The sequence below is a fragment of the Miscanthus floridulus genome, chromosome 13, assembly GCF_019320115.1.
Source record: "Miscanthus floridulus cultivar M001 chromosome 13, ASM1932011v1, whole genome shotgun sequence".
Taxonomy (NCBI): Eukaryota; Viridiplantae; Streptophyta; class Magnoliopsida; order Poales; family Poaceae; genus Miscanthus; species Miscanthus floridulus.
The window spans coordinates 88,613,418-88,627,925 of NC_089592.1; the positions used below are offsets into that span (position 1 = coordinate 88,613,418).

The 14,508-nt window shown below is 50.7% G+C and overlaps 1 protein-coding gene across 1 annotated transcript; it reads left to right on the forward strand.

Annotated features, from left to right (window-relative positions):
- Nucleotides 1–11,420: 11,420 nt before the first annotated feature.
- Nucleotides 11,421–12,577, forward strand: LOC136501517 (protein EXORDIUM-like 2). Its single transcript, XM_066497044.1, has one exon. It carries the CDS (start codon nucleotides 11,452–11,454, stop codon nucleotides 12,427–12,429), a length of 978 nt encoding a protein of 325 aa, XP_066353141.1. The 5' UTR covers nucleotides 11,421–11,451; the 3' UTR covers nucleotides 12,430–12,577.
- The last annotated feature ends 1,931 nt before the right edge of the window (nucleotides 12,578–14,508 follow it).

The following is a 14,508-nucleotide window of genomic DNA, read 5'->3' on the forward strand; positions in this document are numbered from 1 at the left end:
CAGGTCCAGGTCCAGGTCCAGTTTCACTTAGGCTACATTTAGTTCTCGAAATGAAAATTCAACACCAACACATTGCCTGGAATGGGTTGAGTTGAGAGGACATTTGCCTTCTTCGTCCTCCCTCCGTCCATGAAAAAATATAATTACGGAATCCGTGCTGGTTAAAGTAACTCAAATTTTAATCGAGTTTATAGTTATATTAGCATTAATTTCTCCAAACAAAATTTATTATAAAAATATATTCTATAACTAATCTAACGGTAATTATTTTATATCGTAAATGATAGTATTTTTTTATATAAATTTAGTTAAAGTTTAAATTGTTTGACTACCTGAAAAATGAGAATTGCATTATTTCCTAAACGAGTGTGGAGGGAGTAATGTAGATCAACAACTTTGGGAGAATCCACGCATTCTGAGCACACCCGCAGCCATACAGCTTGTTCGGATTGTGCTGATACGATCGTATACGATCGTGGATTATTACTGCTGGCTGGTTTAGTGTGCGAGAAAAATACTGTTCGGCTGCAAATTTACGATCGTTTACGACCAAGCGAACAGGCCGATAGTTGTCCGGTTGCTCGTCATGTGACCTTTGTTGTCACGCTGGCGCTGTGGCGCACATTGGTAGGTTGCGTTCTTCTTGCGCCAAGGCATCCGTTCTGTTCATTTTGGCTGGTTTGGCTTATAAGCCATGGCTGAAAATATTGTTGACTGGTTTGGTGTGAGAGAAAAATGTTGTTCGTTAGCTGATAAGTCATGGCTTATAAGCTAAATACGACCAAACGAACATGATGATCATCGTTACGTCTCAAAATTTTTGCACACACCTCCTTGCTCACGCAGCAAAGCCCGTGCACTATGCTAGTCTTACAATGTTAGGATTAGGTGTCAGCCGTGAGAAGAAGGGAGATAATATTGTTCTTTTTTACTTTAGAGCTCAAGATCAGAAAAATCTCAGACGGGTAAAATGTGCTGCAAACCCAATCCACTATATGTTGTGTTGGGCCTTCTTAGGTAGCGTTTGGTTGAGAGTCAAGATGAAGCGGGGTGGTCCCGTCTCTGATTTGTGAGATGGGACGACTCTATTTTCTATTTTGTTGAGTAAAGATGGTTTATATTTGGTCGGAGGGATGGATGAGAATGGGATGGATGAGTTACTTGACACCGTTAATAGGTGTTATTGTGGACCACCATCTGATATATATGGACTCCACTGGTCATTCTAACTTTCTCTTGTTTTCTTTTTTTTTCCCGTCGGATCTTATCTGCTCCATTTGTTCTTTGTTCGTTTTTTTTCATCCGAGACTCATCTCGTCCTCTCTGGTGTGCGTTCGCGAGAGAAGCGTTGCGAGGGAAGGATGCGCGTACCGCCGTGACCTCCGGCTCCCGCAAGGGGAGGAATTGCCGTGCCGCCACCGTGGCCCCACGCTCCGCGGTCTGAAGTCATCGCTGCGCCCAAGCTCCACACGCCGTAGCTCACCACCACGAGCTCAGTGCGCGAGCCGCCGCCGGCGTTCGTCGAGATCTCGGCGTAGGAGGAGTCATCGCCGCGGGCTCGGCACGGGAGGAGCCGCCGTCGCCACGAGCTTGGCCTGGGAGGAGACGCTGCCACTGCGAGGTCGATGGGAAAGGTGCCGCTGCCGCCGTCGCTCTGCCATCCCGCACCGAAGCTCCAGCGTCCTTTCCACTCACGCGCGTTATATCGGACGAAGACGACGTGAATCGGGGACGACCCTGTAAGTTGATCTCTACCAATAGGCCCAATGAGCCCTTATCTCTGCTCCCTAATCGGGGGAGCCCAACCCTAATCCGGTTGGTGGGCCCCTGTTGCACAGCACACATAGGCCCCGTTCGCTGGTCTGAACTTTGGCTGAAACTGGCTGAAAAACACTGTTCCGGCTGAATTGTTGTGAGAGAAAAACACTGTTCCGGCTGAAAAAACAAGCCGAACAAGCCAAATTTAAGACAAGCGAACGGGGCCATAAAAGGAAGGTGGGGGTGAGGGCTCGGACTACGAGGTAGAACGGAGCCACCACCTACCTAAAGAGAAAACCCTAGTCCGATCCTAAAGCGTGCTGCCAGCGACGGGATGAGCCCACCACCACCACTGCCGTCGCCTATGCAGGTTCTCCGACGCCCCACTGTATCGCCACCTCGCCTCCTCACCACCACGCCGAGCACTGGCGTCCGCGAGGCTGCATCCAGGGCGGCATCGGCGTCCACGCTGCCGCTGCGGTGAAGCTCTGCAAGGTCGAGGAGCCTAACTACGGATCTACGGGTTACACAGAGAGGTATACACCATATTGATCCTAACAATGGCATCAGAGCCAAGGTTGCCTCTGTATCCCTAACCCTAACCGGGTAAAAGTAGAAAGGAAAACCACCGCCACCGCGCGGGGGGAAAAGATGATAGCACCGCTGTTCTACACCGGCACACGGCAAGAACAGAAGAGATCCGTGTTTGGATCAAAGAAAGGAAGGAAGAAAAGAAAAGAACAGGGGTCGGCACACGAACCCTAACCCTAACCCTAATCCCCACCTTTGGTTCGGGAAATAGATATCATTCCAAATCGGAAAAAGAAAAAGGGGAAGAAGGGAAGAGATTCGGATGAACTCCGAAAAGGAAAAGAAATCAAAAGAAAATGAAACCCTAACCCTAATTTGTAACCACATCCCAAATCGGGTTAATCCCAAAAGAAGAAGGGGAAGGAAAGAGATTCGGAACCCTAACCCCCTCATCCCAATCGGAATCAAACCCGAAAAGAAAAGAAATCCAAATCGGATCAATCCGCTCAACCGAAAAGAAAAACAGAAAAGAATCAAAGAAGGGGATGGTCGGATTCCGAACCCTAACCCTAGATCTAGACCCGATTCGCATGAACTAAAGGAAATGGAAAATCTCACCACTGTACCGCCGCCGGGCGCGTGCTCGTGAGGCTGAGAGAAAGAAAGTTGAAAAGAAGACGGGAGATCTAGGGTTTCAGGGTTTTAGGAGCTCCTCACCGTGGGGGAAAAGGGTGCCGCCGCTAGTCCTCTCGACGGTGGCGCGCTCACCCGCGTGGGGAGCGCACGCGCCGGCGAAGGGGCCGGCAACGGCACCAGTCGCTCGGTCGCCACTGCTTGCTCTCGGTCGCCGTCGCTACTTGCTGGCTGCTGCTGCGCTGAGGAAAGAAAGCAGAGCGAGGCGAAGAGAGAGAGAGCAACTGAAAATGAGTTAGGGTTTCCTCGGGGGTGCGCGGCGTCGCGTTTTTTATTCCCAGCGAAATGCGCGCGTGGCTGTTGGATCTGGGCGGACGGCTCAGATCGAGCGGGCCAGCGATGCAGCCTAGGCGGGCGTGCGCGGCCGAGTCGCTTTGCCGGCCCAGGCCCAGGTTGCGGCCTGGGTGCGGCCGAGCGCTAGCGCAGAGCCATGGGCCGAACCGATTTTGGCCGTTTTGGGCCGAGAAAGAAAGAGATAGAGCCTGTTTACATATTTTCTTTTTCCAGGAAAATTGAAAAATGGAAATTGGCTCAAAAGAAAATAGAAAAAGAAATTTTTCCCTGTGGGTAAAATTCAAGAAATTGAATGAAAGTTTTTTCCGCTGCTAAAGAAAATATTGATTCTCTAGTTATTTTGAACCAATGTGGTATTTAATTGGAGAAAAGGAGATTTTTTCCGCTGCTAAAGAAAATATTGATTCTCCAGTTATTTTGAACCAATATGGTATTTGATTGGAGAAAAAGAGATTTGACATGATTATAATGTTGTTATTTTCTGACCAACGTTGTTAATAACAATATCATAATTTTTAATGATTTATGCATTAATTCTACTTCTGCCCAACGGTGATGTAGAATTAGTGTATAAGAAGAGTTGTAAATTTTAATGATTTATGCATTAATTCTACTTCTGTCCAAAAGTGATGTAGAATTAGTGTGTAAGAACAATTGTGAAAGTTAATGATTTATGCATTAATTCTGTTTCTGCCCAACGGTGATATAGAATTAGTGTATAAGAATAATTGTATGTTTTGATTTTGACCAACGTTGGAATCAAGGCATGCAAATGGTGTTATTTTTATGTTAAGAAAAGTTTTGACCTGGTTTTCATCTTGTCTAAGGTGGATTGGGTAGTCACCTCACCGTGTTCCACTAAGATTGTGGCACCGGTGAGGGAGACAAAAGAGAATGATGCCACTTGGGCAACTAAAGAAAGGGATTTTCAATCCCAAAAGATATTCTATGGCTTTTGAGCATAGGAAGTGGGTCACTGCAAATAAAAAATGTTTGGCTGTGATAAAGAACATGATTGAACATATAATTGTGGGCTCAATCCTAGAATGTGACACGGTCACCGAGTACCTCGATAGAATAAAGAGTCAGTTCACTGGCTCTTCAAAGACATATACCACTTAGCTGATAAAGCAGCTGGTCACAGAGTGTTAATCTAAAAAGGTGGCATACGAGAGCTCACGATGCGTTGTCGAAATTATGGCACTGTCGTTTAGGCCATATTTCAAGGGGGAGAATAGAAAGACAAGTTAAGAATGATATTCTTCCTCCATTAGAGCTCTCAGATTAAGAACAATGCAGAGAATGCATAAAAGAAAAGTATGTAAAGAAAGATGACAAACGAAGCATAGGAATTTTACAGATTATCCACACTGACATAAGTGGTTAGCTTTCCTGTAAAGAGTGTGGATGGTAATGATTCGTTCATAACATTCACAAATGATTACTCCCATTATGGCTAAATTTATCCAATCAAAGAAAGAACAGAAGCATTGGATAAATTTAAGATATTAAAGATGAAGATAGTCAGGTCTGACCATGGGGGAGTACTACGGTCGGCATACCCTAAAAGAATGGCATAGTAGCCCAGTATTCTATACCGGGCGAACCTCAGCAGAATAGAGTAGATAAAAGAATCAATCGTACCATGATGGATATGGTGGGCAGTATGATAAGTTACTCCACCTTACAGTTGAGCCTGTGGATGGAGGCGTTAAAAACCCCATTCATATTCTCAAAAGAGTACCAAGTAAGTCGGTGCCCAAAACACCGTATGAGTTGTGGACAGAAAGAGTACCCTCACTAAACTACTTGCGTGTGTGTGGGGGAGCCCTGCTGAGGCTAAAGTATTTAATCCAAACATTGGGAAGTTATATCCTAAAATAGTAAGTTGCCATTTGTTTTGCTACATAGAAAAGTCAAAAGGTTTTCGTTTCTACTGTCCAGAGAGACACACAAAGTTTGTGGAAACGAGACACGCTGTTTTACTGGAGGATGAAAAGATGAGGGGGAGCATGGTAGCTCGAGAAATTGACCTTGAAGTGAAGCGGGTGTATGCGTCCACTCTAATGATTCATGAGCCATTTTTCTCACTACCTGCTATAGCTGCACCGACAGTGCTAGATACTGTGGTGCTAGCATCTGTTGTTATCCCACCTATGGCAAAAGTGAATGACGATGAGGAACCTATTCTTCAGGATTCTATAGAACCTATTGCCACACATGAGGGGGAGCAACAACAGCCTCAAATAGAAGATGTGCCAAATGTGAAGGCCCCTAGTAGGTCTCAAAGAGTTAGAAAATCAGCTATTTCTGCTGATTATGAAGTGTATAACACTAAGGAATTTCAAATGGAGGATAATCCCACCTCATTTGAAGAAGCCATGAGAAGTGATCATTTATCAAAGTGGCTTGAGGCCATGGAAGATGAAATGAAATCGATGAATGTCAATAAAGTTTGGGATTTGGAAATAATTCCTAAATGAGTCAAAACAGTAGGCTATAAATGGGTCTACAAGACTAAACATGACTCTCAAGGGAATATAGAGACATATAAAGTGTGACTTGTGGAAAAAGGCTTTATGCAAAGAGAAGGGATTGATTACAATGAGACCTTTTTCTCTAGTCTCATGTAAAGTTTCCTTCAGAATCATAATGGCATTAGTGGCACATTACGATTGAGAATTACATCAGATGAATGTAAAGACGGCATTTCTCAACGGAGACTTAGAGGAAAATATTTACATGGCACAACCGAAAGGTTTTGTCATGGAAGGAAAAGAACGAATGGGATGCCGCCTAAAGAAATCCATTTATGGATTAAAGCAAGCTTCAAGACAGTGGTACTTGAAGTTTGATCAGTCAATAAAGAATTTTGGGTTTTAAAAGAGAATGTAGAGGATAATTGTGTCTATGCAAAGTTTAAGAATTGAAAGTTTATCTTCCTTGTCCTGTATGTAGATGATATCTTACTTGCTAGTAGTGATGTCAGTCTACTATAGGAGACAAAGAAGTTTTGTCCTCAAAACTTGATATGAAAGATCTTGACGAAGCCTCATTCGTTCTAGGGATCGAGATTCACCGAGATAGAAGAAAAAGGGTATAATGACTGTCACAAAAGGCATACATGGAAAAGATCTTAAAGAAATTCAGTATGCAAAAATGTAGTCCCTCACCTGCTCCTATAGTCAAGGGCGACAGATATGGAGATTTTTAATACCCTAGGAACCAATATGAGCTCAATCGATAAAGTAAAAGTGGTTCCATATGCTTCAGCTGTCGGAAGCTTGCAACATGCTCAAGTATGTACGCGCCCTGACTTGACATTTGTTACCGGGTTTTACTTGGCAGATTCCAGAGCAATTCTGGAATAGAACACTAAAATTAGTAAAGAAAGTCTTGCATTATTTGCAAGAAACGAAAGGCCTCATGATGACATATAGAAGATCTGATTCACTCCACATGGTGGGATATTCATATTCTGATTATGCGAGAGTGAATGCATATCCAGACGTGGATTTTCTATCATCTCGCAAAGGGGAGCTATTTTATGGAAAAGCTCAAAGCAAACTGTCACTACATCGTCCACAATATATGACAGTTTGTAGCGTGTTATGAGGCAACGGGCAGGTGAACTAACTAACGAAGTTCATACCCGGTTTGAAGGTGGTTGACGACATCTATAGACCACTAAAGTAATACTGCGATTATAATATGGCAGTACAGGATGCTCACAACATAAGTCAAGTGGTGCTGCCAAACACATTGACATAGAGTATTATGTTGTGAAAGATAAAGTCCGGGATCAAGTCATAAGTCTTGAGCATATAAGAACATAAAGGATGCTCGCGGATCCACTTACAAAAGGCTTACCACCCAACATGTTCAGAGGACATGGTGTTCAGAGAACATGTAGCTAGCTTGGGTTTAAGGGAAAGCCTAAAATATTCCTGGACAAAAGAAGGCCCAAAGATAAGTATCTATTTCAGAACAGAGTAGTGAGTTGTAGCTGTTAAGTTTATCGGCAATGGACCGTGACGATGAGACATGCTCTATGAGCTAATCTGTAATGGAATGAACAAAAGCAAATGATATGAAAGTGAAAGATGGAATGAGATTAAGGGGGAGAATGTTAGTTGATCTCCACCAATAGGCCCAACGGTCTATTGAGTCCTTATCTTTGCTCCCTGATCGGGGGAGCCCAACCCTAATCCGATCCTAGAGCGTGCTGCCAGCGACGGGATGAGCCCGCCACCACCACTGTCGTCGCCTATGCAGGTTCTCCGACGCCCCACTGTATCGCCACCTCGCCTCCTCACCACCACGCCGAGCACTGGCGTCCGCGAGGCTGCATCCAGGGCGGCATCGGCGTCCACGCTGCCGCTGCGGTGAAGCTCCGCAAGGTCGAGGAGCCTAGCTATGGATCTACGGGTTACACAGAGAGGTATACACCATATCGATCCTAATAGACCCCGTCCCCTCGATTTCAACGGACGGGCGTGGCCTCGAATCTAGCGAATATTCCCTATCGGGGACGGACCCGACCTAGCTCGTCTCGCATCCAAACACCTCTCCAATTGGGATCGTCCCATCCCATCCCCCTCTGCCCCCTCAACCAAACACACGGTTAGGCTTCTCAGGCCTTACATACTTGGGCATGGGCCGGCCACTATGGTCTATAAGTGGGTCATGAATTTGAAACTATGGTTGTGTGGGCTGCAGTGCAGTGGCTGTCTACTCCTGCTCGCCTTTAGACTTTAGAGCGTTCCCAACGGGGTTTCAAATAGCTAGTGAGAAATATTTTTCATACTATCAGAGAGATTATAAGAAATCAACTCGCTAGCGTCGAGCAGAACGCTAGACTCGCACAGTCGCGCAGCTCCTTGTACAACCTGTGTCTACCTCTCTTCTTCGCTTGTTTTGTCTCTCGATGCTTCTCTTTTTTTATTTGATCTATGTGCATGTCGTTGGCGATTCGACGGAGGCCACTGCAAACGCTCTTAGAGCCCGCCAGTACAATAATTGACTTATAGTTAAATAAATATTGATGCGGAGGATGGGAGAGAAGAGAGAGACAAGCAACAAGCCAGAAGCAGAAGCACACGCTGTTCTGTGTCCATACATTAAGTGGATGTTAGGAGGACGAGTAAAAAAGGTGGATATGGTAAAAATAACAAATTTAAAAGTTTAGTATTATAAACGTAAGAATGTACTTATATAGTTTGGCTCTCATGACACTTGAAAAGCTGCCGCTGCGGGGCAGGCATCATGCTTGCCGCTCCCCGCGTGCTTCACGTTTGCTCCTTGGCTTTCATTTTCATTTTCAGAAGGGAGGAGCCACGTGAACACCGAACACACCACCGCCTTTGATGCCATCTGTCAGAAGGACTGACTGCAGCCGTGCAGCGTATTGCTTCCACCTTTTAAAAAAGAAAACTGGGATCTTCGCTCGAATTTCGTGTTGTGTGATGTTGATACGTGTTTCTCTAAAACTACTAGTATACTAGAAGTCAAACTTAATATTGACAATTCTTTGAAAAACAAGAGTTTGTCATGAAACTACCCTAGATCAAGCCAATATTTATCATCATGGCCACAATCTTCCTCTATTTTTTTACAGAGCTTGACATGAAATTCCTTCCCGGTGAAGCTCGTCATTGTGCTCTCGATCTTTGCGAAAGCGTGCACCAACACAGTGGCAGGAGGCAGCCTTTGGATGTCGGCAACTGCAAAGCTGCCACTGGACTTGGACTCCTCCATCTGTGTGTGCTGAGGATCGGATGCGTTTTGGGACGACGAATCCCGTTTTGAAACCGAGATCCAGCCTTGTTCTACAAGTCCTTTTCTTGGTCCGCAATTCAGCATGGCCCGAGCTATCATTTTTTGTTTGTTTGGAAGAGAACATGAACATTGATGGGGCTGGCGTGTTGTTTTCCAAAGCCTAGCTTCTCGGACGGGGCCATGCGGTCGGATTTATGAGTGAGGAGAGGACGGACGGGAGACCTGTCTGTGACGCCGGGTCGGCCATGAATTCCGGTGACTGTCTATCCTTTTGCAAGACATGGATGTAACCCTCATTCATGGGAATGGCCGCCCGTGTTTTCGTAAGGGAAAAAGTCCGTTTTTGCCCTCCAACCATGACAACAGTTTGGTTTTAGCCCTCAAACTACAAAACCAGACACCCGCGGTCCATGAAGTGTGTAAACCAGATAGAAACGGCCCTCGCGCCGGCGCGACGGGGTTTGCGCCCGATCAACCCGCGTCGACCGCGGTATTGAGCCTTTTCCTTTTCTCGCAGCCCACTTACTCGCGCTCTCTCCTCTCACTCTCTTCCGTTCGTTCCCCAACCCCGAACTCTAACTCCCGACGACGGCGACGGCGACGACGACGGCGACGGGTGCTGGTGCGGGTGCGGATCGACAGCTCCAGTCGCTTCTCGCGCGGGGACTCGTTCCAGTCGTCGACCTGCTGTTGTGACGGCGGACGAACGCCTTGGCGGCGGGCGTGGTGGGCGCCACCGCGGTCTGGTTCGTCTTCGAGCGCGCGGGCTACAACTTCCCCTCCTGTCCACCGCCTTGCTCCTCCTCGTGGCTCCAGTTTGAAGAAGGAGCATTGTTGCACACTTGAGAGGAGAAGTGGATGTGTCATACTTTATCACGGTCAATGTATGACACATCCACTTCTCCTCTCAAGTAATACACATTATTTCCTCTTCTCGAGAATTCTCCTCCATAATGAAACCGAATAGGAAGAGTATCCAGAGGTTCCATGGCGCATAAAATGTCCTACACTACATGCAACAGGAACCAAAAAACTCTTTTAGACTACCACTCTGAATGGACACCATGTAGCCTAGTAACAATGCAAGTACACTGTACATTGCTGATCACAAAATATCACGCAAAATCACAAAAATCTAAATATCAATTAGAGGCATTGCGAAATAAAGACCAAACCAATTCCTATCAAGCTAAAATATCATACACAATGACTTAGTGCTACGAGTTGCCGAAGCAGGATATGAACGAGGAATACCTAAGAAAGATGACCATACCTGTTGAGCAGCGAAGCGCACTTGGCCCACAAGAAGAGGATGGCCACGAGGAGGAGCAAGGCGGTGGACAGGAGGGGAAGCTGTAGCCCGCGCGCTCGAAGACGAACTAGACCGCGGTGGCGCCCACCACGCCCGTTGCCGAGGCGTTCGTCCGCCGTCACAGCAACAGGTCGACGACTGGAACGGGTCCCCGCGCGAGGAGCGACTAGAGCTGTCGATCCGCACCCACACCAACACCCTCCGCCGTCGCTGTCGCCGTCGCCGTCGTCAGGAGTTAGGGTTCAGGGTTGGGGAACGAACGGAAGAGAGTGAGAGGAGAGAGCGCGAGTAAGTGGGCCGCGAGAAAAGGAAAAGGCCCAATACCGCGGTCGTCGCGGGTTGACCGGGCGCAAACCGCCATCGCGCCGGCGCGAGGGCCGTTTCTATCTGGTTTACACAGTTCATGGACTGCGGGTGTCTGGTTTTGTAGTTGAAGGGCTAAAACCAAACTGCTGCCATAGTTGGAGGGCCAAAAACGGATTTTTTTCCTTTCGCAAGCCACGACTGTGGGCCTGATCGGCTGGGAGCGGACGACTGGGCTGGCTAGCCAGCCCTCTCACATAAACACTGTTCACGCGAACCAGCCAGCAGTACTTCTCTCTCACGTAAACGAACCAGCAACGATATAAACCAATCAACCGAATAGGCTATACGTAGCTGTTCCTGGCGCTCTCTCTTTCTCCCTAGCTTCAGGAGAATGAGCTGAAAATATTCAAACCCCACGCCACGCACGTCTCTTCCCACGCAAGGAAACCTGACAACGCTGGCCCCACCCGCAGCACCCACGGGCCCACCGCAAGGACCAAAAATGATTTGTCCATGTCCGGCCGGAGTACTGCACAGAGAAAAAAAAAAGAGCGAGGAAATCGAAAAGGAAAGCCGTGAAAAGTCGCGCCCGGCCCAGTGGACGACGCCCACCCGAGCCCTCCGTCCTCCTTCCGCCCCGCCACACCCACATCGGCCTGGCCCGGGCCCACGCGCGGCTCTACTAGCTAATAAACCCCTATAAAACCCCTCGGCCAGTCACGGCCGCTTGCCAGGGTCCCTCCCTCCCTCCCTCCCATCTCATCCCACCAAAGCTCTCAATGACAGCCATGCCCCACCGCCTCGTCCCCTTCCTCCTCCTCCTAGCCGCGGCCGCCGCCACCGGAGCCGGCGCGGCCACCCCGCGGCAGCTGTTCCTCGTGAGCCAGCCGCCCGTGACGCTCACCAACCACCACGGGCAGCTGCTGACGGGCAACTACTCCGTCAACCTGCTCTGGTACGGGCGCTTCACGCCGGCGCAGCGCGCCGTGCTGGCAGACTTCATCCTGTCCCTTTCGGGGTCTGGGTCGGGGCCGGCCTCCGCCTTGGTGCCACCGTCCGTGGCGTCGTGGTGGGCCACGACGGCGCGGTACCACCCTGGCGCGGCGCGGCTGTCGCTGGGGCGGCAGGTGCTGGACCCGTCGCTGTCCCTAGGCCGCCGCCTCTCGGAGTCGTCGCTGGCGTCCCTGGCGGCGCGCCTGGGCCCGCACCGCGGCACCGTGGCCGTGGTGGTGACCGCGCCGGACGTGCTGGTGGACGGGTTCTGCCTCTCCCGCTGCGGCCTCCACGCGTCGGCCACAAACACCACCTCAACCTCCACCCCGAACGCCACCACCCATGGCCGCGGGCGGTTCGCGTACGCGTGGGTGGGCAACCCGGCGGAGCAGTGTCCGGGGGAGTGCTCGTGGCCGTTCCACCAGCCGCTGTACGGCCCACAGCAGGCGGCGCCGCTGGTGTCCCCGAACGCGGACGTGGGGATGGACGGCACGGTGATCACGCTGGCGACGCTGCTGGCGGGCGCGGTGACCAACCCGTACGGCGGCGGGTTCTTCCAGGGCCCCGCGGAGGCGCCGCTGGAGGCCGTGTCGGCGTGCGCGGGCGTGTTTGGCGCCGGCGCGTACCCGGGGTACCCGGGCCAGGTGCGCGTGGACGCCGCCACGGGCGCTAGCTACAACGCCGTCGGAGTCGCAGGGCGACGCTTCCTGCTGCCGGCCATGTGGGACCCTGAGACAGCGCAGTGCTCCACGCCGCTCGTGTAGCTGTGGGAGTGGAGACAGGAGCTAGAAGAAAACGTTTCTGAATTCTGATGGTAGGCTTGAGAGTGTCGAGTCGGTGTTGCGTGGTGTCCGGGCGTCTGCGGACTCCGGTTTCTCCTGCTCCCATTGTGAATAGAACCCCATTTCGTTTCGTTCGTGGCTGGAACCTTGAAAAACCAAAAAAAAAAAATGTTGGAAAGAAAATCACCTGCACACGGCATCATCATCAGTAATCCTATCCTAAATAAAAAATACTGACGGTAGCATGTTCGGCGGGCTGGCAATGTTCGCTTGTGTTTTTTTTAACGGGGGCAGATGTTCGAACGTTTTCTCGACGTGTCTGAAAATCTTTTTGTGAAGAAGAATGCCCGAGGTTGTCTTACCCTCGCTGATCGATTTTTTTTATTGGGTGATTGATGTTTGGAAGCATCCAGGAAGAGGCACTGATTGATCACAGCGAATGATTTCCGGAGGGCATAGGGCTAAACGAACAAGGCCTAGGACTGTCTCCAACGACGAAGACCTAGACGTGACACCTATTCGGTAGATTGGGTCACGCACAGTAGAATGGATAGGTAGACAAAACTCCCGTTTTTCAACCGAGGACGCAAAAGAGAAGCAGAACGGCGAGCTCGGCCCCGGCGCGGGCGAGCTCCGCCCCGGCGCGCTCCGTCCCGGCGCGGGCGAGCTCCGCCCCGGCGCCCTCCACCCCGGCGAGCTCGGCCCCGGCGCGCTCAGTCCCGGCGCGGCGAGCTCCGCCCCGGCGAGCTCGGCCCCGGCGCGGGCGAGCTCCGCCCCGGCGACGGTCGTCCCCAAGCTCCGCCCCGGCTCCGGTCGTCCCCGAGCTTGTGGTGGTGGGACCCGCCGGAGGAGACGCAAGCGCGGGCGAGCTCGGCCCCGGCGCGGGCGAGCTCCGCCCTGGCGCGGGCGAGCTTGGCCCCGGCGCACTCTGCCCCGGCGCGGGCGAGCTCCGCCCCGGCGCGCTCCGTCCCGGCGCGGGCGAGCTCGGCCCTGGCGACGGTCGTCCCCGAGCTCCGCCCCGGCTCCGGTCGTCCCCGAGCTCGTGGTGGTGGGACCCGCCGGAGGAGACGCAAAGGAACGAGAGAGGACGCAAATTTGCGTACCATGTTTCGTCGGAGGCAAAATGGCTGCCGTGTTTGGGTAGTCCGTTGGAGGATGATTTTTCTACGTAAAAGCACTGTGCGCTACCTAAAATGTGGATGGGTCGCGGTTTGAGTAGTCTGTCGGAGACAGTCTAATAAAACAATATTTTTCCACCCACGTGCACTAGCAGCGATAAGCTCCGCCGTGTGCACGGGCACGGCGCATCTAGTATCACTTTCACTGTGCGGGCAAGGGCAGCTCAGGCGGGCCGAGGCGCAGACAGACGTGCCTGCCCGTCGCTGCCGTGGTGGCCGTGCCGTACGGATGGCGTCCCCACGTGGCTGCACGGACGGACTTTGCTTGGCTTTGGCTGCGGCTGGCCCCCATCCGACGAGACCTGCCATGGCACTCGCTCGGCGCGTGAAGGCGCAGTGGCCGCTTTGCGCAGAGCTTCCCCCTCCGTGGGTGCGCTGTGCCTGCCTGTGCAGCAGCAGCAATGCCTTGGCACCCGGCTCACGCTTGGCCGCTTGCCTCGCGAGCTTTTTGCTCCCTCGCTCAAGGATAAACAGTCGGTCACGTGTGGATTAGCCCATTATTCGAATAAAACTGGGGTTTAAACAGGTGAAACGGCCGATTAAATGGAAACTATGTACACCGTGTAGTGTTTAAACGAGTGTTTAGGCGAACAGTAGCTGGGGGCATGGTCATGGCCTGCCTGGCCTCTCTACCTCACTGCCTGTGGCAGCAGCCCTACCACTCTCGGGCCTCGTCCCCGCCAAGCTTGCACGTGACGGATGCAGACGAGTACTAGTACGGTAGGGTGCTGCTCTTCGCAGCCTCTCAAGTCTGAACTGCATTAACAAAAGTTACGGGGTTTGATTAGGAATCAAATAGAGCTACAGTTACATGTAGCACTCTCGACGATAGAGCAAGTTTAAGGGTAGTTGCATGTATCAAATGCATTGTACCTCTTGAGTT